Genomic DNA, 23,821 nt, shown 5'->3' on the forward strand with positions numbered 1-23,821 from the left:
TGTTTGGTTGTATTACGACACAGGCCGCCTTTTACCATCTGTGTTTGGCTAGGAGGCTCTGACTCAGGCTTTCATAACCTCAAGATTAGCTACTGCAATGTGTTCTATATGAGGCTACACCTTAAAAACATTTGAAGAGTGACAATGGTGAACAATGCAGCAGCTTGCTTACCAAGCAAGGCATCTAACTGGGAGTATACAACATCAGTACTCTGGGATCTGCACTGCACCGTCTTCCTACTGGTCTCCAGGTGGACCTGTTGGTTATGACCCATAAAGTTCTATCTAGCCTGGGAGTAGGCCTACCCGAAAGATTGCCTCTCCACATGCCATACCGTCACAGTTGTGGGCAGCCAACGTATCCAAGCAGGATCTCCCCCTCATTATAAGAGGGGGTTCTTGGTAGGGCGTTCGCAGCAAGGGCTCAGAGACTCTGGCACTTGATCCCTCCCATGGTCCAAAATAACATGAATTTGGTGACTTTCCAGGATCTACTCCCCACACAATTAAGGGAAGGAAATTCTGTAGGTGACTGACTGAGTTCCTGCTGAAATAATTATTTTAACACTGCTGGGATTTTATTTTATTAATAATAATGTGAGGATGCCTAGTCTTTTATAATTATTTTAAATCTAAATTAATAAAAACTAAATATATAAAGCAAATGAACTAAAAAAAAGTATAGATAATGTATTAACAATGTACTTTTAGTGTATTTTCTCCAAAGCAGTGTACATTTATAATTAGTCACAGTTTATTAGTAAATATACTAATACTTCTCAAATGTCTACTAACAACAACTAATAATTTCTAATACTAATTATTCGCAAACTTCATTGCACCATGACCCCCTTCTGACAACAAAAATTATTACACGACCCCCACAAGGGGGGACCAAAGTCTGAGCCTGCCTGAGCCCTGCCATCCCACAAGACACATTTACATCTCAAAAACTGCCAAAGCTCTTGGAGTATTTGACTGTTCTAAATATAAATCAGAATGTGCAGTTTCATACCTTTACATCAGTGCCATCTGTAGGCATGAACTCCTCATAAATGTAGGAGCCCGTTTTTCTCACATTGCTTTCAGGGGAATAAACACTGCTCCTGCTGCCAATCTGAAACAAATATTTTCTATTAAAGCCTTTCTTTAAGATAGACCCTTTCACCTCCTTAAATATGCACACTCTCAGAGCTGATTTCTGTCTCTTCTTCCACAATTCCCTCCCCCTCCTGCTTTTGGATAACTAACTAAACATATTCCACAAAGGATGGCTTTATAGATACAAATACATTAAACTATTTAGAGACTTGACTATGAAGTCATATCTATTTAATAGAGGTTGAAAATATTAAATAAAAGTTTCCCAAATGATTGACTACTTCTATACCATAAAATGGTACAATGCTACCTCTGTGCTAATATCCTGCAGCACTACCAGATTAAGGGCACAGATTCTGAAATTACACAGTACTACATTTAGGCTATACACAAAGTTACATTATATCCAGCCTCAGTATGTATCCTCACTGCTAATTGCAATGACTTTTTAATTAATCAAAAGTTAGTAGGAATGCATTGTCACTAGAAAGAACCTTGTTTTAGTTTTAGTCAACAGATTCAGGTCAACAGATCTCTATAACAGCTTCCGTTCCAACCTGTTTGAGTATTTGAGGTGAAAATTCAACAACCTCCTCAAGAGCAGTTCGTGTATGTTCTCTCATCAGTTTAGTTTAAACCACCAGTATATTAGGCAACTTGTATTCTTGAAAATGAATCCATTCATATGCACCACAAGATGGTGGGCAGAGAAGCAGACCCTGGTTGCAGTGTAGATATCCTAGCAGACCTCCTCTATGTTAAGGAAATTGTCTGCAGGTAGATTATAGACCCTTTCTGCACAACTTCTGTGGTACAAAGGCCATACCTCTGCTAGAGAATTTGGTCTTTTGATTCTGGCTTGTGTAGATTTGCATCTGATTCTCCAAAGGTATTTCAGGGTTTGGTTGTTTTTTTTAAGTCACTATAATAGAACCAAGATTACAGTCATTCAGTACAATAGTTTTTTTAAATACTTTAAGTGTGGCAATTTCCTCACCTTTCGAAAAAGTCTCTGGCTTCCACCACCAGCAGATGTTGGATAATAAATGTATACATTGTGGTCCTCGGCACTTACTGGCTTCTCTACAAATGGCTTTTGGAAAACTTCCCCATTCACCTCCACCTGGTCTTCTCCTTCAATCAAATTGCATTCTGGAGAAATAAGCATAAAGTAAAGACATATTATGCGGTAAAGGTATATACAATAAAAGTCACAATTACTCACTTTCCAAAAATTAACAATTTATTAGTTAAGACAAAAAAAATATTGAACTATTGAAACTGAATCACCACTTTAAGTTCTTATAAATCATGTTTGGAGCAGTTATTCAAGGAAGGAAGCACTAAGAACGGACCCAGATTTGGCACCAGAACACCTCCCTGGTACAAACTGGGGATGGACCTCTACTCCATCAGTGCTGGGCTGAGCCCTAAAACACTTAACAACCCAGTGAACTATGGTGCACTGGTGCCTGCTCATCACCCTCCACTCCATAACTTAGCATCTCTCTGCCATCCCTATAAGTGCAGGAAGGGAACTCACCTTGTCTCGGGAGTATCTGTGTTTCTTCCCTGTAGGTCACTGGGAGGTACTTTCTCAGTGCAACAGTGATTTACAAGCATTATCTAGGCACAGAGAAAGAACACACCAGCATCTCTACCACCCCTGCTTACTGGATGGATTGATTTAAATCAAAGCAATTTAATTATGAGTTAAATGAGCATACATGAAATTGATCTAAATCACCAATTTTAATCACATTTTGCCTTTGTACTTTATTCTCCTAAAGAAAGGCAGATGTTCAATGGTTGGTATAATTTGGTACTTCTTTTTGCTACCCAGAAGGATACACTTTATCTATACATATTTATTTAAGCAATTATATAATTTAACATATATTTATTCAGGTGCTTAATTGATCCATTTATTATGGAAGAAAATGGTGAGTGATACATTTCTTATGTACTAGACTATTCATGGTTTGTCATTTGTGGATGGAAACTTGAATTCAATTAAAAATGTATAAAACTAGCATTTTAAAATTAATTGTTAAATAAAACTACCTTAAATGTGCATGATACAGAAGAAGAATGAGTTTTTCAAAACATGTTTTACATTTAAAACTGACTGATCTGTTTAAAAAAAGGATGTATTACCAATAGTTAGTGAACTGAACTGATTGTTTCTGGTAACTATGTCCTTCAAGATTTTAGAACTAATAGATCTCATCCTCTAAACCTCATTTTTATTCATACAGTGGAAGAGAAAAATAAGCTTTCCTACTTTTGTAGCTCCCAATTGGTTTCTCAACTTTTGATTAACTAGTTGCTTAACTCAACTAATTGAATAAACTGAACAAAGAAAATATTCTCTGCGCCTGCAGAAGAGGCTACTGCTATCAAAGACTGGTCTAGCGCGTCAACAAACACTGGTTCCACATGCTTAGCCAGCGACTTCCACCAGTTCACTGGTCTGTCTTTTAAAACTTTGGCAGCAAACATGCATTGCCTGATTTTTTTTTATTTAAACTATTTTTGAATAGATTATAGTAAGTTTAGCTCTTAATGTGAGTTATGATTTCAAATTCAATTGAAAATAGTTTTAAAAGAAAAATATTGTATTTTAATAAAAAATGCTATTTAAAAAAAGATTTATTTTTAAATCACTGATCTTTTTTTAATTCAATCTGATTGCCTCAGTCCCTCAATTTCAGGGAGAGAGAGCGAGAGAGCCAGCCTCTATGCTGCAACACCTGCTCATAACAATCCCCATGACATTACAGAACAGGGAAATGAGCCATCATTGTCACACTGGGCAGAGCCAGCCTTGGTATATCAATGTTTTCTTCACCTTAGCATCTCTCCCCCCAACTCTCTTATTTCAAGAAGATGCATATACTTGTACATAACCTCAAGAAATCATTTTGTTCCATTTCAAATATTGTACTATTTTTATGAATGATCTGTCCCAAAGTGTCTGTTTAATCATCTCAAACCAATCGTGTTCACTGCCATATATTAGATTAGAAACCAACCCTTGGATAGAAATTCAGATTTTTGAGATAACTTATATAGCATGCTACAATTCTACCACCAATGAAATTAAAAATACAAAAATCTTAAAATCTCTGAAACTAAGTATTTATTAACAGAATAAACTGTAAGACTGCATCATAATGGATACAGAAACACTTGGCAAACTTTCAGTACCTTGTATTGCAATTTCCAACTGAATCGAGTTCACTTTTTTTCAAGTTGCCTATTGCACAAAGTCCAGCCAGCTTATTTGCTTAAGCAGGCCGTGTGTAATTTCCTCGCTGTGGTTTGTAGATTAAAAAGTTTATGATACAAGAGCTAGAATCTGATCAAAATGAGTGCCTTTTTCTGAGGAGGAAAAAGGTAATGAAGAAATACTGGTCTATCCAATTGTTTAAAATGTTTAAGGAAAGTTCAAAAGGAACTTTGAAACTTGATCTACCATCCAACCTTATTTCATTGCTCATATGCCTGATGTTACCACTGTAGTTAAATTACTGGACTCAAATGCAATACACAATAAAAAGGGGGAACACAAAGAGACTTCAATAGTTAAATGGATGATGTAAGTAAGTGACTTTATGAATTATTTTTGAAGACTCTCTTTTATGGCTATCACAGCTATACTTGCATCATCATTCCCTCTTCCCTCTCCCCTCCTCCGACAACATCAGGTGTGAGAGAATATTTGTCCATGTATATTAGAAGGATCCAGGTTCAATGTCTCTACTATAAATATGATTAAGAACTAGTACACAAAGGACATCCATGTCTCAAAAAATGGGTCTCTAATGGCCTTCCTGCCAAACCATCTTAGTAATACCAGTCTTGATATCCCATTAGTCCACTTCAAATATCCCATTTTCTTTCAAGCTGCCTTTATATGTGGAATGCCTTTCCTGAGGCAAGATACCAGGCCACTAGTCTCTCCTCATTCAAATCCCTTTATGACTTTCTATTGCAGTGACATGAAATATTGAGTCTATATACACACACAACATTAAAAAAAAATCATTATACTTTCCACTAGCTTTTGCCAGGTTATCTTATTGCTCTAACTCCTGTCCATCTAGCTGTGTTATATTTTGTTATACCAAGTCTGAAGTTAGATTGGCCCATTGTATTATTTTAACAGTTTCTAATCTGGGGTACTCAGCACTTTCTGAAATTCAGGTTTCTAACAGGAATCAAGTTAAGCTTCCAAATTTTGAGGTACCAATGGGTACAATTTTCCAAAAATGCCTCATTAACTTATGAGCCCAAGCCCTATTTTCAAAAGGGACATATATTTCACTCAAAATCAACTGAAAGTGATTGAGGCACTTTGAATGTTTTACTCAAAAATTATCGATCATTTTGGAAAATTCTGACCTATGCTCTCAGCTTGCCTTCTAAACAGCATAGTTTTTCCAGTTTTTATGACAGACCATTCAACTTCCCTTCAAAGAGGAAATTAGTTATATTCACGGAAAACAACTGTGGTATTTCCCTCAATCCCAATGTTCCCTAAACCCTTTTTTTCTGGATTCTTTCTCAGTTTTAGACATAGCGTCTTACAAGACTTATATAAAAACTAAAATTTGTTACATTTTTAAAAAATGTATTAGGGAATCATCAGTAGGCCGATATGCAGTTAAGGATGTACTGAGAGTTGCACTTCTAGTGAGGAAGAAACTTCTGTTTTTTTTAAAAAACAATGAATGAATCCAATTCCAAGGCAACAATCTTACGCAGAGTGAATTTTCAGGACAGATGGATTGCCTCTCAAGGACTCACACTTTAAGGACAGAAAGGACCATCGTAATCATCTAGTCCGACCTCCTGCAGACTGGCGGCACAGAACCTCACCCGCCCTCCCCTGTAATAGACCCCTAAGCTCTAGCTGATTTATGGAAGTCCTCAAATCATGATTTAAAGACTTAAAGTTACAGAAAATCCATTTACTCTACTTTAAACCTGCAAGTGACCCATGCTGCAGAGGAAGGCAAAAATAAACCAAAAAAAAACAAACAAACAAAAAAATCCACCCAAAGTATCTGCCACTTTAACCCAGGGAGAAAATTCCCTCCCAACCCGAAATATGGCGATCAGTTGGACCCAGAGCATGTCGGCAAGAACCACCAGCCAGACAGTTACACTTTCTGATCTCCAAGAGGTAGACTTTCTTGCTAATTCATCCCATCTTCCGTTCCTTGTAGGCTTTCTGCTTTCTCTTAATCAACTGTTTGAGACACTTGCTTATCCAGTTTGCTCTGCAACCACTCCCTATGAATTTTTTTTCCTTGCTTGGGATGCAGGCTTCCAATAGCTTCTGCAACCTTGACTTAAAGTAATTCCAAGCCTCCTCCACATTCAGATCCTTGAGTTCTCCAGTCCAGTCCACTTCCCTAATTCTCTTAATTTTTAAAAGTTTTCCGATTTGAAATCAAGGACCCTAGTTGCAGACCTATTGTTGTTTCTCCTTCCATTTGGTTTAAACTGATTTAGCTCATGAGCCCTCAAACCAAGGTTGTCTCCAACCATCAGTTCTTCTAGGAGGTCCTCAACTACCCATCAATACAAAATCTAAAATGGCATCACCTCTTGTTGGTTTGGGGACTATTTGGTGTAGAAATCTGTCAGGTATCACATTAAGGAAAATCTAGGCCCTATTATTAGTAGTAGCATTTGTCATCCGATCTATATCTGGAAAATTAAAGTCTCTCATAATCACACAATTCCCAGTAGTATTTATTTAATTAAATACAGTCTCTATATTTTAGAGATGGGAATTGAAATAAAATAGTAGCACTTCCTTGCCTGACAGGTATGTTGTGAGTATAAATACATTAGACTGTGAAGCATTCAGATACTTTAGAGATGAGGGTCATATAAATACCTTAGATCAACAGAAGCTTGGACAGCCTAGTTTCATTATGAAGTTATTTGCATATTTGCCATAACTGTTGATGTTGACCCCTTTAGCCCAGGAGCAACATCTTTGTTGTAAGTCTGTTGACGTGTTAACACATTGACTGTGCAGGCTCCTTGGTACCAATTCATCCCTAGCACTCTCCAGAACGACAGCCCTCAGCCAGCTCAAAATGTTAGCTCCTCCAACTGTCTCCCAATATCTGTGCCCTGTGTGGTCTCATTATATTGGGCAGAGGGAGACCAGCCAGTCAGATTTGGTAAAGTTATTCAGGATGGGACTGCTTCTGAAGGACCATGGCAAGTCCAAAATCTGTCTGAAGCACCTCCATAGCAGAGTTAAAAACTACATTTTGTAGAGAACTTTTGCTGTAAGCATCTGCTCCTCCCCATCTCCTTCCCCCTTGCAAAGAGCAGGAAGTCACTGATTGAATTAAAGGAAAGGGGCACAGAAGTGGGTGCAGGGAAGCAGAGGGTTCAGAACGTTAAAGGTTACCATTCAAAATGTTTAACAAAATACTCCAAGTTGTAAAAATAGAACCTTAATAAGAAAGTTAGGAAAATCTGTTACCTTTGGGGTTGTTTGGATCACGGTTCAGAATTGCATAACGAGGAAGTAAAATGCCTTCAGCTTTGAGGATGCTATACACTTCTCTCCTAAAAGAAGATCACAAAGGTTATCCAACCAAAGTGATAAAGTCTGAACAATCTTTACATTTTATAGTCCATGAAACCCAAAGCTTACTTTATATAATCATAACTATCATGGTACTCTGTTCACGTAGGCAGTGCTTTAAGGGATGTCTACTTAGACAGTTGCACTTCACACCAATGTCACTGAACTAGTGCGAATTGCAATGCCAACACTTTTAGCTTGTCACAAGACAGGAACAGCAGAGTATGGAGAGACTTGCTTCATGCAAGTGCAATTCCAAATTTGCTGAAATGCTTGTGCACTGTTGCAACAACTGTTGGTCATCAACTGGTAGGTGTCTGAAATTGTACTTTTTTTACTGTACAAAAGGCTCCAGTGTTTCTATACTTTATTAACTATTCATTTATTAATATTTGCTTTTCATGATGGAGAGAGAAAAGGAGGGTCAGATAATATCTTTAATTGGACCAATTTCTGTTGGTGAAAGAGACAAGCTTTGAGCTACCCAGAGCTCTTCTCCAGGTCATGATGCAGATAGAGAAGATACTTTGGATGACAATGGGGACTCAGAACACTAACATCTGAACAGACTTTTGCTTAACATAAATTTTGTGGATAAAAACTTTGCAAATAAACTACATGAACTCTACAGTCAAATAATGTTGTACATAAGTATAACAAATAGTATATGAACTGTAACATCTGACTTTTTGGGACATAACTAACTTCTCTGTGCATTTCAGTGAGACTCATCTGTTTAATACAGGGGTGGGCAAACTTTTTGGGCCGAGGGCCACATCAGGGAATAGAAATTGTATGGTGGGCCATGAACGCTCACAAAATTGGGGTTGGGGTGCAGGAGGAGGTACGGGCTCTGGGGTGGGGCTGGGGATAAGGAGTTTGGGGTGTAGGAGGGTGCTCTGGGCTGGGACTGAAGGGTTCGGAAGATGGGAGGGAGATCAGGGCTGGGGCAGAGGTGCGGGAAGGGGTGCAGGTTCCGGCTGGGGGTGCAGGCTCTGGGGTGGAGCTGGGGATGAGAGGTTGGGGTGCAGGAGGGTGCTCCGGGCTGGGATTGAGGGGTTTGGAGAGCAGGAGTGGGATCAGGGCTGGGACAGGGGGTTGGGGCGTGGGGAGAGGCTCAGGAGGGGCAGGGTCCGAGCAGCGCTTACCTCAAGTGGCTCCCGGAAGCAGTTGCATGTCCCTTCTCTGGCTCCTATGCGCAGCCAGGCAGCTCTGCACGCTGCCCCATCCACAGGCACTGCCCCTGCAGCTCCCATTGGAGTGCGTAGGAGCCGGAGCGGGGTCATGCTGCGGCTTCCAAGAGCCACGTGGTATGGCCCCGACCCTGCGCGCAGGCCAGAGCGCTGGAGCGGGGGCCAAGCCGCGTCATGCAGCCCCGACCCTGCACCCCAGGTGGAGTAGGGCCAAGTCGCATGGTGAGGCCCCCGCCTCAGCGCCCCAGCCAGAGTGGGGCTGAGCCGCATGGTGCGGCTCACCATAGTTTGCCCACCCCAATTTAATATAATTTCAGCTAAACCTCTCTGTTTCACAACCACTGTCGTGTTTCACAATTACTATCTCGGCCTCTACCATTGCCAATATCTTTCAATGTTTGTCACTAAGTGTCTTGTGCAACGACAAAGTGAAATGCTTATGAAATAATACTTTGAGACTGACAGTAATTACAAATGTTTCCACAGAACAAAGTTGAAAGTAAAAAAAATTAAACTCCTAATTAATTTTAAAAACTCAACATCAGGATCTCACTGCTTGAGCTTCAACTGGTGTGGGTAAGGGAAGGACATTAGGGACATACCTAAGCGAGATAACTTGTGATTACTATTTTGATTGCAGTAGTACCCACTATCTGCTAAATCTTTCCAAACTGAGAAAGGCACCGCCCTTACTCCATTCTAGATTTACTTTCAGACTGTAAACAATTTGAGGCAAAAATTGTCATTTACTATATGGTTGTACAGAACCTAGCACTATGAGGTCCTGACCTAGACCAGGCCTCTAAGAGATACCACAATATAAAGCAATAAATAATTCTAAAGGATTGATCAAAGGCAGTACAGTCCAATACCAGATTAAGGTCAACAAGATACACCTATTTATTATTTACTAGTCATTTGTTTTGTAATTTACTGTCTTCTACATGTATGTAAGAACATAAGAACATAGATATATATATATATCTTTCTCAGTTTGGAAAGATAATGGGTACCACTGCAGTCAAAATAGTAATTACACGTTATCTCGCTTAGGTATGTCCCTAATGTCCTTCCCTTTTATATATATACACACACACACCACACACTATTTTTGAGATACTGTCAGCCAGTATATTTACTAGACTACTGTAGAATGATACATATATTGGTGTTGTCATTGTGATGACAATCCCAAGATATTACATATCACCAGTATTTCACAGTCTTAAATACTTTTTTTATTTGCTGATTTTCAGTAAAATAGAGCTGAAGTGGTTTATATCTAATTTGTGGTTATTACTTACCTGTCTTGTATATGATACTGCATGTTCAAGTCATTGATTACAAATGGATTCCTGAGTTTTGCATAGGCAACTGCTTTGTCCAGTGGAAATCCTAAACAAGGTTTATTAAGGAATATATATTAACTTACTAGTGTCGTGTTTAAGTATTTGGGTAAAAAAACCCTTCAATTTCAATATTATACAAATGACCTGAATGAGTAGAGTTTTTTTTTATTTTTGTTTTAATCAGTGTGATCTATAGCTGAATTGACCTATGCACAAAAGTCAGAGTAGCCTAGTAACCCAGTAAATCAAGTTAGATTACTAGAAAACACTTTTCCTCTGGCTTCTTGCCCTTTTGTTCCAACCATTAGAAAACTGTGTGCTACATCTCTAGACACTGAATACTTTAGTATTTTGCCAGTGTACAGAGGAGAGAGGTAGAGGGGATGTGACTATCCAGAATGAACATTGTTTCTTATAGAGCAAGATTCCTCAAGAGATGTACAAAAGTGTTTCTTTAAGTGAGAATGGTCCTGTGCTTACTGGGATGAGGTGAACAAGTATATTTGATAGCTTCATAAGTAAATGTTATTTGCCTGGTCAGCAATTAGATTTCAAATGCCACAGCAGATGAGATGATCCCAAATATTTAATACCATAATATTTTAACGCTGGAATAGCTGAAATACTAAAAGCTGGGTTTCAAATATTATAATTGTGATGTTAATTTTTTTTCAAATACCCAAAACAAAAAGCCCCTAGAAACTGCTAACTTGTAATTCGGCTAAATATTCAATTAAAAGAATAAAAAAAAAAAAGGCAAAATGAAGTTTAAAAGTGAGAGGTTCATGCTACTACTTGAAAAGCTTTACCTTTAGAATGAAAAGAAATGAGACAGTCACATAAAGGCCAGTTTTCTACAGGTTCATTCAAAATGACATCCTCTTCAAATATTACCACTGTGATGTACTTAAACATGGATAGGCGTTCCAGAATTTCGTTCATTGGTTTGGACTTGGATTTCTTTGCCATGGAACATATACCAACCACAATCAGCCTTTCTGGTGGCTAACACAAAAAATAAAGTTAATAAGAGTTAGTGGTGTTGGGTTTTGTTTGTATGTGGTGGTAAGGAGAGTGATTAAGTATTCCCAGCGTACAATAAGTGCTTTACTAGCCAATGAACAGGAACATTATATTCCAATCCAACATTTGTAGATATTACTTTTAAATTATCATCTAGCAATTTGAAATATTTATTAGATGTTCACAAAAAACAGTGTTTGACAATTTGCCTTACTTTTGCCACATGAAGAATGACCTGACAAACTGTCAGCAGTACTAGCATTGCAATAATTCTTTACCAGTTCTGATGCACTAATGCACACTTATGAATATTGGTATGGGTGCTTTTCTCAGGCACAAATTTGAGAGAATCAAAAACTGAGCTGTGAATGTCAAAACCGAATGAGATTATGCAGAAGATTCCCTTGGAAATTAATGTAAATAATTTAGACATACCTAGAAGCCCCAAACCTCCTTTTATTTTATTACACACTATTGTTACAAGTAAAGTAGGATTATTGTAACAGATTAGCGAAAAATCTCTCTCTAGTTTTTCTGTTTACTTTGTGCATTTCACAACACTTCCTGTATAGCCAGTTTCACATTCTCTTTATATTGGTTTCTCCTTTTTTGAGTGGATCTTTCAAACAGCAAATTTTTGGTGTTGGAGGAAAGCAAATTTTTTAGAGATAAGAAAATGTGACGATTTTAAGTGGATTTATTTTAATGTGTAGTGCACAACTTTTTCTTAATGTATACCACAAATATATCAAAAGCCAATACAGTCCAAATTATCAAATGCTATTGGATGCTTAGTTTGCATTTCCTAATTGATTTTAACTGTGCAGCCTTATGATGCATTAAGAGTTTATTGCGCTTAGCTTATAAGCAAACATGCTCACAATCAATGAAAATGTAGTCTAGTGACCACTTCCTGGAGAAGTCAGAAGTTATGCATCTTCTAGTATTATTTTGAAGCAAAGGCTGAGATAAGAACTGTAATTTTTAAAAGAGTTATATTATAGCATAATGATTTAGATAGACTGCAAAGCAAGAACTGCAATACCAGTCAAGCTAAGATGATAGCAAATATACCAACTGTAACTCCAAGCTCAGAACCTTCTGAAAGACCATCTGTGGTATACTTTAAATAAATAAATAAATTTAAAAAAACAAACAAACCCTACTTCCTGGTGTATTTCTAGAGAACAGTGTAAGAAATAACTAGAGAGTGGAAAGGTGGCAGTCAATTACTGGAAAATGAGGAGTAATTAAGGGAATGAAAAAAATCATACTTATTTTCCATCCACTACCCTACCATGATAATCATGAGTGACCATGCAATCACCCAAATATCAATTTTAGATCACTGCTTCAGAAGTAAGTACAGTATAATGTAAATTAAATTGCAAAATTTCAGAGGCTAAGTACTTGCTTACTGACTGAAACTTGTAGCACTGGAAAATTGCACATATGTGAACTCTGAAGCAACACAAGGAAAAAAAATGTTCAGAATTTTTTTTAGAAGTTATTAGTATGTGACTTTCTTCAGATAACATGATTTCATATTAAAGCTGAAGCGAGAACCTTAATCAGTGATTTTCTAAATTGAATAATTTTTATAAATATATTTTTTTCTCTGGGTTCATATCTTGACTCACCAACAACAGTCATTAAGACCCCATCTTTTTAAAGTAATCTGAGTAGTACTTGTATAAAGAAGAGTCCTGTAGCAGCAAGAGAAAGTAGCTACAAATATGCTAGTAGATATACTTATTCTAAGACAGGAGTTTGGCCCCTCAGGGCTTTGGATCCGGCCCGTGGGATTGCCCCCCGTGGTGCCGTGGGCCCCACGCCACTCTCAGAAGTGGCCGGCACCACATCCCTGCGGCCCCCGGGCAGGGGGGCAAGGGGCTCCGTGCATTGCCCTTGCCTCCAGGCACCGCCCTCCACAGCTCCCATTGGCCGGGAATGGGGAACCGCTGCCATCCCAAAGCCGCTTTAGGTAAGCAGCGCCGGGCTGGAACCTGAACCCCTCCTGCTTCCCACCCCCCAACTCCCTGCTCTAAGCCCCCTGCCTGCACCTCGCACCACTCCTGCACCCCGACTCCCTGCCCTGAGCCCCCTCGTACACTCTGCACCTCCAACCCCCTACCTTGAGCTCCCTGCTGCACCCTGCACCCCTGTGCACCCCAACACCCTGCCCTGAGCCACCTGCTGCACCCCACACCCCTCCTGCACCCCAACCCCCTTCCCTGAGCCCCTTCATACACCCTGCACCCCTCCTCTGCCCCAATCCCTTGCCCTGAGCCCCTTCCTGCACACCGCATCTCCTCCCACACCCCGCACTCCCTCCCACACCCCAACCCCCACCCCGGCCCTGCATACAATTTCCCCACCCAGATGTGGCCCTCGGCCCAAAACGTGTGCCCACCCCTGCCATAAAGTTATTTTTATTGATGCCTTTATTTCTACATGTTGCACAAAGGACTCAGTCCTGCAAGATTCTGAGCTGCCTGGCTCCAATCGACCAAAGCACTAAAGCACATGCTTAACTTTGAATTTAGTAGACTACTCATTATTTAAGTTAAACATGTGCTCAAATATTTTGCTGGGTTGAGTCTAATGCGCTCAGCAACTAACAGAATCAAACTCCTAATGCATATTATAATCACAGAACCTGTAAATTCTGAGAATATTTCTCAGCCTTTAATATTTTAAAGTAAGTTATGCCATTAACTATACCTTTAAAAAGATACTTTCCTACAGTACTTACAGAATCATACTCTTCATCCTCCTCCTCTGCATGGTCATAGAAATGATCGAAGTTGGCAGATCTGGATGAATCCAATAATTCATCTCCATCTTCACCACCCACAAAGAATCTAGGAGGGTCACTTTCTGTTGCGCTAACCGACATCTTTACAAGCAGTAAACTGTTCTATGTTGAAACTGCAGCCACTCCAATATCTGAGATACTGTGCATATTCTCAGTAGCCAGGGAACATAGAAATCCTTTGCAGTTTGTCACTTCTTGCAGTCACTTGTTACTGTGACAAAGTCAGCTGCCAAATGCACTTTAACTGCTATCATCAGTTCATTGAGTTGTTGCTCCAAAAGAAACAAAACCCCACAGGTTAAGTTTCTCTGAGAGGGCAATCTTTTATCCTAAAGAAAAGAAAGAACAATTCCTGAAAAACATTACATTTCATCTAACCATTTCTTTATATCACAATTTTCAAATTTATTATCACCTGGCACAAAAAATACATAACTGGTCAAGAAAAAGTGCCAAAATAATTAAAAATTCCAAGACAAACTAAAAGTAGCCTTAAATAAATGTGTATATGTTAAGGGGAAAAGGTTATTTCTGAGACTGATTTACAGTTTAATCACCACTAGACATCAATCATGAAACAAAGGAAAATAATAGTCAAAAGCAGATTTTTTTTTCCCATCAGGAAGGGTGGTTGAAAAAGATGAAGAAGAGCAGAAAATATTTTTTCCCTCTGCCTTTGTCAGAGAAGTGAATAAAATCCTCTTTAAAAGTTCAGAAATTTAACTCCCATTCTTGACTTTAGCTCCTTTTACTATACAGTTTTCTGATCACATTATGAAACTAACAAAGGCAAAAAGAAAGGTGTTGGACAATAATATTAGCCAAAAATTAAAGAAGGGAATCACCATGATTAGAGATTTTAAAGCCAGTTAAGTACTGCAAATAGACCTACCTTCAAATAAAATTCTGCAGTAGCAGAGAAACAACTATATTTCTACTTTACAGCATGATTTTTTCCAGGCCATTTTAAAAAAAAAGACTGCAAAATGAATGCTACTTCTACACTAAAGAGATAATACAAAGTTAAACATTTACAATGACTTTCATTTCAGTATCAAAGTGGTTTATAAATATAAAGACTCAATGATTTTATGACGAAGGCTATATTATGCCCATTTAAGCAGAAATCTGAAGCACAGCAAAGTAACTTGGTCAAAACAGTTGTCTATAGAACCAAAGAGCCCTGAGGATCAATCCCCTGTTGTAATCTGTAGCTTTTGGGATCCACACAGACAAAACAAAGAATCGCAATTACTGTAAGATAAGCAACTGTTCTTTCTCTGAGTTTTGTGTGGATCCCTCTTATGGAGACTAGCTAGCAGTTCCAAATTAATAGGATGTGAGTACTAGGCGGTCTTAACTACAGCTAACTAAGAACCGCTCACATCGTCAAATCCAGGGTATAATTTTTGATAAAGATGTGGGCTGAGTGCCAAAAGGCTGCTCTGCATATCTCAGATACACAAATATTTTAGGCATGTTAAAGAGGTAGTCTCGGCTCTAGTTGAATGGGCCTGAGTTCCTGATGGAAAGGGCGTATCTGCCAGTTGGTAACAGATTGTAATGCACTGAATTGAACAATCTCTGGGATGAGTTGGCCTGACCTTGCACACCCTTCCCCAATGCCAAAAACAGGGTGATTTCTTGAATGGCTTTGTCCTGTCTAAGTAAAAAGAAACAAACTCTGAAAACATATAAAGTACTTCCTCACAAGTTTCAGGGTGCTTTGGAGAAGAAAACAGGAGGTTGATGGTTTAAATGGGGGGAGGGGGGGAGCAAACATCCAGACACCATCTTATCCCGAGGAAAGTGTCTATAAGTGCCTGAATCTTACTAATGCTCCTGGCTGAGGTGATGGCCACCAGGAAGACTTAAGAGTGAGATGGTGAAGAGATCACTTGGATAAGAGTTCAAAGAGGAGGTGGCAATAGTCTATAAAGCACTACTGCTGATAGGAGGAAACTTTCTGAACTGTCCCTGTTATCTTAGAGGTCTTCTCCTGGGAGCAGGTGTATAGACATCCAGGGATCCCAGTGTAGGCCAAAAGCCTAATGGGAAGAAATTGTCTAAAGTAAAATTGTACTCCATTTTGATTATTTTGCTAGCTTTGAATTAGTAAGAAGAAATTGTAGCCTTGAATTAGTAAGAAGAAATTATTCTGAGTTTATTCTTTGCTGATTGTGTTAACATTTGCTCTCAGAAGGATAGAAGTTTTATGGCTATAATTGCCTTACTTGCTGTTTGGTGTGAGTGAAGAATGTATGGTGATTAACTGAGAAAGGATAACTGGGCCGGATGATCAAGAAGTGAGTGGAGTAGTCAAGGGGCACCAACTTTATTATCAATCACCCGGATCGCAGATTGACCACCCTAAAGCAAAGGCATACACCCCAAGGACGAGATAAGGAGTTGAGCCAAAGAGACAAATAAGAAACAGCTGTGGATCCTCCCGGTAACTAAATAATGCTAAACCAGGGATTAGCACCTTTAGCATGTGGCTACCAGGTAAGCACCCTGGCGGGCCGGGCCAGTTTGTTTACCAGCCGCGTCCACAGGTTCAGCCGATCACAGCGCCAACTGGCCACGGATAACTGCTACAGGCCAGTGGGATCTGCGGGAATAGGCACAGGCCGAGGGATGTGCTGGCCACGTTTGACAGAGCCCAGCTCCCCCTCCCTCCTGGCCACTGGACCTGACCGAGTAACACCTAGGACTGGTAACTATAAGATCCAGCTGCAGAACCTTTGGTTGGGGGGTGTGGGTGTGTGTGTAAGCATATGCTAATTTCAATGCTTAAATTGTATTCTCATAAACGTGGCCTATTGCCTTATCCCCTTTAAAAAGATTAAATATAAATATTTTATAGAGAGGGAGAGACCTATCTCATAGAACTGGAAGGGACCCTGAAAAGTCATTGAGTCCAACCCCCTGCCTTCACTAGTAGGACCAAGTACTGATTTTTGCCCCAGAACCCTAAGTAGCCCCTGCAAGGACTGAACTCACAACCCTGGGTTTAGCAGGCCAATGCTCAAACCACTGAGCTATCCCACCCCCTTCCGTGTGCTTCTTATAAGCATAACATCAGAGCAACTCTAGAGTCATTAACAATATGCAAGAACTCATCCATGCAGGAGCTCAACAGATCCAGACTTTTGAAGTGGAGATCTTCTTTAGTCATTTGGACTTCTGAGAATCCTTGAGGAGTGTAATAAGGATGCCCTTCTCATGGTGATATCTATGGCCATGGAACAGGCCACTTGGAGTCAAGTTCTGGCTACTAATTGTTCCTTTTAAACAATGGCTATCAGGTCAGCCCTAGCTTCCTAGGGGAGCTCAATGAACAGTGATAGTCTGTCCCATGCTAAACAATCATATTTAGAAAATAGGGTTTGACAGCTGGCTGGCTGTAGTTGAAGAGATGCCCGAGTGTAGGTCCTTCTACCTAAGAGGTCAAATCTCTAGGGATCTTTGTCCTCAGGAGCGTGGTTTTAGGTGGTCCTGTCTGCTGGGATTTCTCCTGTGGTGCAGATACCAGTAGGGAGCTAGGAGTCAGATGCAAGTAGAACTACTGAAATATCTTTTGCGTGACTTGGTATCTTTTCTTCTGCTCATTTCACATTGGAAGTAGAGAGGCTGAAGTCTGCCATAGATATTTTACAGGCTTCTACGACTCCATTTATTTGCATTGCCAATCTGTCTGGCAGATTGGAATGAAGAGTGTCAACTTATCTGCTCTCCCTATCCTTCCCAGTAACTCCTGAAAGAACTCAACGTCATCGGGAGGTGATACTGGAGCAGCTGTCACCTCCTCATCCAGAGAGGAACAAGATAGATCTTTAGGGTAAGAGATATCTCCTGTGGATCTTCAAGAATCTTCAACAACTCCCTCTGTTCCTCAATATAGTATGCTTTCAAGGTGCACCAAGTTAGACTGTATGTACCCCTTATACCTTGACTGACAAATAGGTATTCTGTTTTACAGTTTAATCTGTAAATAGCTGTACTAGTGAAAAATTGTGGTTTTTCAGGAGATACCCAGCAATGGTAAAATTCCTTTAAAGGGAATGTCAACAAAATGCACATCATGTTCATACTTCCTGCATTAAGTTACAAGCCTCAGCACTTCCTGTTTATGCTCTCCATAGTTCATTTCTCGACCATGCATAGTAGTAGCATACCAAACTATTTAACTTTTTTGCACCTAAACATGTACCAGCAAACTAATAAATCAAAAACAGGTATAAAATACATATATGTAAACTTAATCCTACCCAAACGAAGGATGTGTGTTCCAGCAATATAGACCTTTGAACATTCAGCAATAAAACAGCCAAATCAGACCTTTGTGAATTTTTTACTTCAGTGAAGCGCCATAGGAGTTTTGGAATACAATGCCAACTCCCTCTTCTCCAAATGTACTCTAAAATAGGAATTATAATCCAAAGAGCATTCTTTGCCAATGTAAAACCTTATCTTCCCTGATTCAAATCTACTTCCCTTCAGCAGTTTTCCCTGTTCCCAGAAACCTCCACAGGAATTCAACTTGGGATTTACCATATTCACCTACATAAAACTTAGTATTTCAGCAACTGCCAGAAACAAAGCAGCTGCACCGATAGTAGTAAAGGTGTATGTGCTAGTGTGGAAAGGGCTCTGGGTTTTACTGCTTTTATGAAATCCTGATTAAACTTAACACATAAGGTCTTATATGAAAAGATAAGTACGATTGCATCCGTGACATTACTGTTGGTTGCTGAAATAGGGGTAGTAATTTTGCTGGGGTGGACACACAGGAAAGTAACATAACATTACCTCTACTGCATTCTAGGGGGTTTAAACCATCACTTTAAAAAAAATTAAAATTACAGTATATATATCCTTTTGTTCTCTCTCATGGAGGGCTGTATCATATTCCTAGTAATTACCAACAGTGCTTAGTCTAAGTATGTTACCTACACAAATACTTCCTAAATCAAAAATTATTCCATTATTGTCAGAACGTAATTTCACTTACATTTTGGAATTAAAACTTCTGACTTTTACAAAACTCATATACCCTTAATAATTAGGGGAATTTGATTTAGTTTGCTTTTAAAAGCATTACCCATCATCTGGTTTTAGTTCTTATCATAGGAAAGATGGTCAGACTTCTAAGAGTTTCCTTCAGTTCTCTCCCATTCAAATTCCTTGAAAAAAAGAGACACAACTTCAGTGGTCAGGAACTAATGCAGAGTGTGCAACAGTATGTAGCAATTAAGGGATCTAACCAACTTCTGAAGACTGTGAAATTCATCCGTTGCTATTTTCAGGTTATTCCAGCCTAAATTATCCATGCAGGTGAGAAAAACAACAGAAACAGTATTGATGGCAAGCATGTTATTTAGATACCCTCAGTAAGCTGTCAAAAACTGCATTCAAGATGCATACTATTCACTGGGACAACTATGCCATTATCAAGAACCAAGTGTTAGAAATATTTGGCACTTACTGTCAAATATGTTCTGTGATCTGAAAAAAGCCAGCTTCACATAAAGCACATGTACAGAGCACATCAGATTCATAGTGCAGTAATTTATTGATAGCACAGTTAAAACAAGGATACACACCCTGACCAAACCCAGCTATTGATTACTCAAGAGCCATTTGTCAGCATTTAAAGGCAGTCAGTATTATACAACTAGAAGTTTTTTTACCTTTGGAACTTTATTTACTCCTCTATTCAGAAAGAGGCTGACAATTATTGTTTGCTTCAGCTCATTTGTTTCCAAAAGCTTCTTAAAAGCCTGAAAATAAAATGTTTCTCCTTACCACTTCACTTTCCTTGTCTGCCATATGCAATGATTTCTTTCCCACTGCTATGAATGGAGTTTTATTTGACTAAAAATTCTAGTTTTGCACCATCGCTGATGATGTAACAAAAGACTAAAGATAAGGTTTGTTAGGTTGCTGCTGATGTGGAGCCAAATGAGGGAGCCAAGCAGCAAAATATGTAGAGCTTGGATAAAGTCATGACTTCGTTCTCAGGAGGACTATACTCCACAGGGAAACTTCAACTAGAACGACTCAGGATAAGGCTCTCAGGTTTAAGGGACTATTTTAAGTGCCAGAATTGCAGATGTGGAACCTCTTACTACAGGGGATCAAACCAAAGTCAGACTATAACTATGTTCAGGTTGAAATGCAAGAATTACATCTTTAATAAGGCCTAACCCCAGTAAAAACATCTTCTCAAGTCCAACACTATCAGGAAAATTTGCAAGGGGAGGAAGGAAGGCAGGCAAGATGGAAAGAGGCACAAAACAGAGTGAACAAAAATGGTTATGAAAATATTACCATCCAGGGCACATTCAGTGCGTTACTTGTTGTACAGTGCCATATATCTTACATGGTAATAAGACACATTAGAAACACCGAAGATGGTGTATATTCCTCACTAGTTTACCACAATTTTAAGAATAGATCTGAGGTTTAAAGATCTCTGATCCATTTAAAGTAATTAAATACTTATTGTTCCACTTTGATATTAATCTTCCCATAACAACATTACAAAAATGTTTAACACACTAAAATAGTGCCTGAGATGTGGCCAACATCTGACAGACATTAATTACATGGACAGGATCTTTTAAAAGAACTAAAAAATGTCTATCCTACTATTAACCCCCCAAGCCATACAGGCTTATTTTAGGAATTTCTGATATGCAGTTTTGATGGGGGGGAAAAAGAAATTTTCAATACAGAATTAGTTAACTTAGTAAAATTTACTACAGCATACAAAGAAGAATTAAATGAGTTTAATCCAGTAGATGAGGTCCAATAACTATTATAAAAAAGTGATAGAAAATTGGGGGGAGGGATAGCTCAGTGGTTTGAGCATTGGCCTGCTAAACCCAGGGTTGTGAGTTCAATCCTTGAGGGGGCCAGTTAGGGATCTGGGGTAAAAATCTTTCTTGGGATTGGTCCTGCTTTAAAGCAGGGGGTTGGACTAGATGACCTCCTGAGGTCCCTTCCAACCCTGATATTCTATGATCTATATTTCAATCATGCTTACTCTGGGTAACACCCACAATTAGCCTTTCTGGTACAACAGTGAAGAAGCCAGACAGTGCTGATGGCCCATCAGCAAAGACAATGGACCATGGAAGAACTTAACCTTCCTGTGAACATTTTGGCCAGCCTGTAAGCAATGGCTGCTATAACACTGCAATAGGGTGACCAGACAGCAAGTGTGAAAAATCGGGACGGGGTGGGGGGTAATAGGAGCCTATATAAGAAAAAGACCCAAAAATCAGGACTGTCCCTATAAAATTGGGACATCTGGTCACCCTACACTGCAAAGGCATGTGACCAGATGACATGTCTCTGGACTCCATCTTGGGATGTCAGTATTTTTCCACAAACCGGTTTCGTAATTAATAAACTTATTTTTGCTTTATCTAAACCAGTGAGTTGGAGTGAAGTGCATGGGAAATCATAGCTCAAGGGTCAAAGGATGTTGCATTTCCTCTCCACATTGAGGGGGGGAGCCAACTGGATAATAAATTGATACTGGTTGTGGTTTGGACCAGGACAAAACGGTACTGCTCTGGGTTCCTAAGCTGGGAAGCTGGTGGTTATTTTGGCTGTAGCCTCTCTATTGTTGGTCCTCATGCAGTGGCTGGTCAGCGAGCCTGCATGTAACTTGCAGCTGGGTGTGTCCTTAGCTATGTGTATGCTGGTGGAAGTGTAAGACCACAGGACCATGTCTGCAGCTTGACACAGCAGCACAGTGAGAGAGTGAGCCCAGGCTGGTGGGTCAGAGGGCTCAGTGGTTCTCCAGTTCCAGATGGCACCCCAAGGGGTGCCACCTGTAACATTCATATAACAAATATTTGTCTTTCCAGGGCATGACAGGCATAACTGAACTGTATGGAAACAAGAGACACCAATATACCAAATCTGCCAAGCCCTACTAGTTTGTGGAGCTGCTTTCCCCCTTTAATCAAGAGGTACAGTGCAATATTCATCAGATCCCCTTTTAAGATAGGGGGAAACATTAAGCCAGAGATGTTTCTGTTATCCCAAGATCTCTTTCACATATCCACACTCACCCATGACACACCTTGGTGAAATAGATTTAAGAAAAATACGTGTACATTTTTAAAGCATCAAAACATTGTAAAAAGACATCCTCATATTTGAAGCCAAGAAACTATGGAAATAAATTTTACTGTCCCCTAATATTCCCATTCCCTAAATTAAATATAAAAACCAGACCATTCTATGCCTCACATGTTTCAGCAATCATCATCAACATGGAAAAAAAGTATAACATCATCCAGCCCCATCTTCCTGCTAATATATTTTAGGGCTGTCGATTAATTGCAATTAACTCATGTGATTAACTTAAAAAAATTAATCACGATTAAATTGTAGTTTTAATCGCACTGTTAAATAGAATACCAATTGAAATTTATTAACTATTTTTGGATGTTTTTCTACATTTTCAAATATATTGATTTCAATTACAATACAGAATACAAAGTGTATAGTGCTCACTTTATTTGATTATTTTTATTACAAATATTTGCACTGTGAAAAAAACAAAAGAAACAGTATTTTTCAATTCACCTCTTAAAAGTACCATAATGCAATCTCTTTATCATGAAAATGCAACTTACAAATGTAGATTTTTTTGTTACATAACTGCACTCAAAAAACAAAACAATGTAAAACTTTACAGCCTACAAGTCCACACAGTCCTACTTCTTGTTCAGCCAACTACTAAGACAAACAAATTTGTTTACATTTACGGGAAATACTGATGACTGCTTCTTATTTATAATGTCACCTGAAAGTGAGAACATGCATTCGCATGGCACTTTTCTGGCTGGCACTGCAAGGTATTTATATGCTAAACATTTGTATGCCCCTTCATTCTTTGGCTACCATTCCATGCTGATGACACTGCTTAAAAAAATTATGTGTTAATTACATTTTCACTGAACTCCTTGAGGGAGAATAGTATGTCTTCTGCTCTGTTTTACCCACATTCTGCCATGTATTTCATATTATAGCAGTCTCGGATGATGACCCAGCATGTTATTCATTTTAAGAACACTTTCACTGCCGATTTCACAAAATGCAAAGAAGGTACCAACGTGAGGTTTCTAAAGATAGCTACATCCCTCGACTGAAGGTTTAAGAATCTGAAGTGCCTTCCAAAATCTGAGAGGGATGAGGTGTAGAGCATGCTTTCAGAAGTCTTAAAAGAGCAATACTCCAATGTGGAAACTACAGAACCTGAACCATCAAAAAAGAAAATCAACCTTTTGCTGGTGGCATCTGACTCAGATGATGAAAGTGAACATGCGTCAGTGTGCACTGCTTTGGATCATTATTGAGCAGAACCCGTCACCAGCATGGACTCATGTCCTCTGGAATGGTGGATGAAGATGAAGGGACATGAATCTTTAGCACATGTAAATAACTTGCAACGCCGGCTACAACAGTGCCATGTGAATGTCTGTTCTAACTCTCAGGTGACATTGTAAACAAGCAGCATTATCTCATTCAAATGTAAACAAACTTGTTTGTCTAAGTGACTGGCTGAACAAGAAGTAGGACTGAGTGGACTTGTAGGCTCTAAAGTTTTAGATTGTTTTGTTTTTGAATGCAGGTTTTTTTTTTTTTTACATAATTCTACATTTGTAAGCTCAACTTTCATGATAAAGAG

General features: G+C 39.1%; 1 protein-coding gene across 12 annotated transcripts in view; it reads right to left on the reverse strand.

The window, feature by feature from the left end:
• The window catches only part of PPIP5K2 (diphosphoinositol pentakisphosphate kinase 2), a 90,381-nt gene that overhangs the window by 64,111 nt on the left and 2,449 nt on the right, over positions 1-23,821 (reverse strand). For 11 of the 12 annotated variants that reach the window (XM_054032167.1, XM_054032170.1, XM_054032175.1 and 8 more), the window contains exons 2-8: positions 19,211-19,292; positions 14,044-14,435; positions 11,075-11,270; positions 10,221-10,311; positions 7,619-7,704; positions 2,099-2,253; positions 1,016-1,117 (exon numbers count right to left, since the gene is read on the reverse strand). In XM_054032167.1, the coding sequence (XP_053888142.1) occupies positions 1,016-1,117; positions 2,099-2,253; positions 7,619-7,704; positions 10,221-10,311; positions 11,075-11,270; positions 14,044-14,187 (774 nt within the window). In that variant the 5' untranslated portion in view covers positions 14,188-14,435; positions 19,211-19,292. The remainder of the gene's footprint in view (positions 1-1,015; positions 1,118-2,098; positions 2,254-7,618; positions 7,705-10,220; positions 10,312-11,074; positions 11,271-14,043; positions 14,436-19,210; positions 19,293-23,821) is intronic. The other variant, XM_054032168.1, reaches the window with a different exon arrangement.

Source organism: Malaclemys terrapin, chromosome 6, assembly GCF_027887155.1.
Source record: "Malaclemys terrapin pileata isolate rMalTer1 chromosome 6, rMalTer1.hap1, whole genome shotgun sequence".
NCBI lineage: Eukaryota > Metazoa > Chordata > Testudines > Emydidae > Malaclemys > Malaclemys terrapin.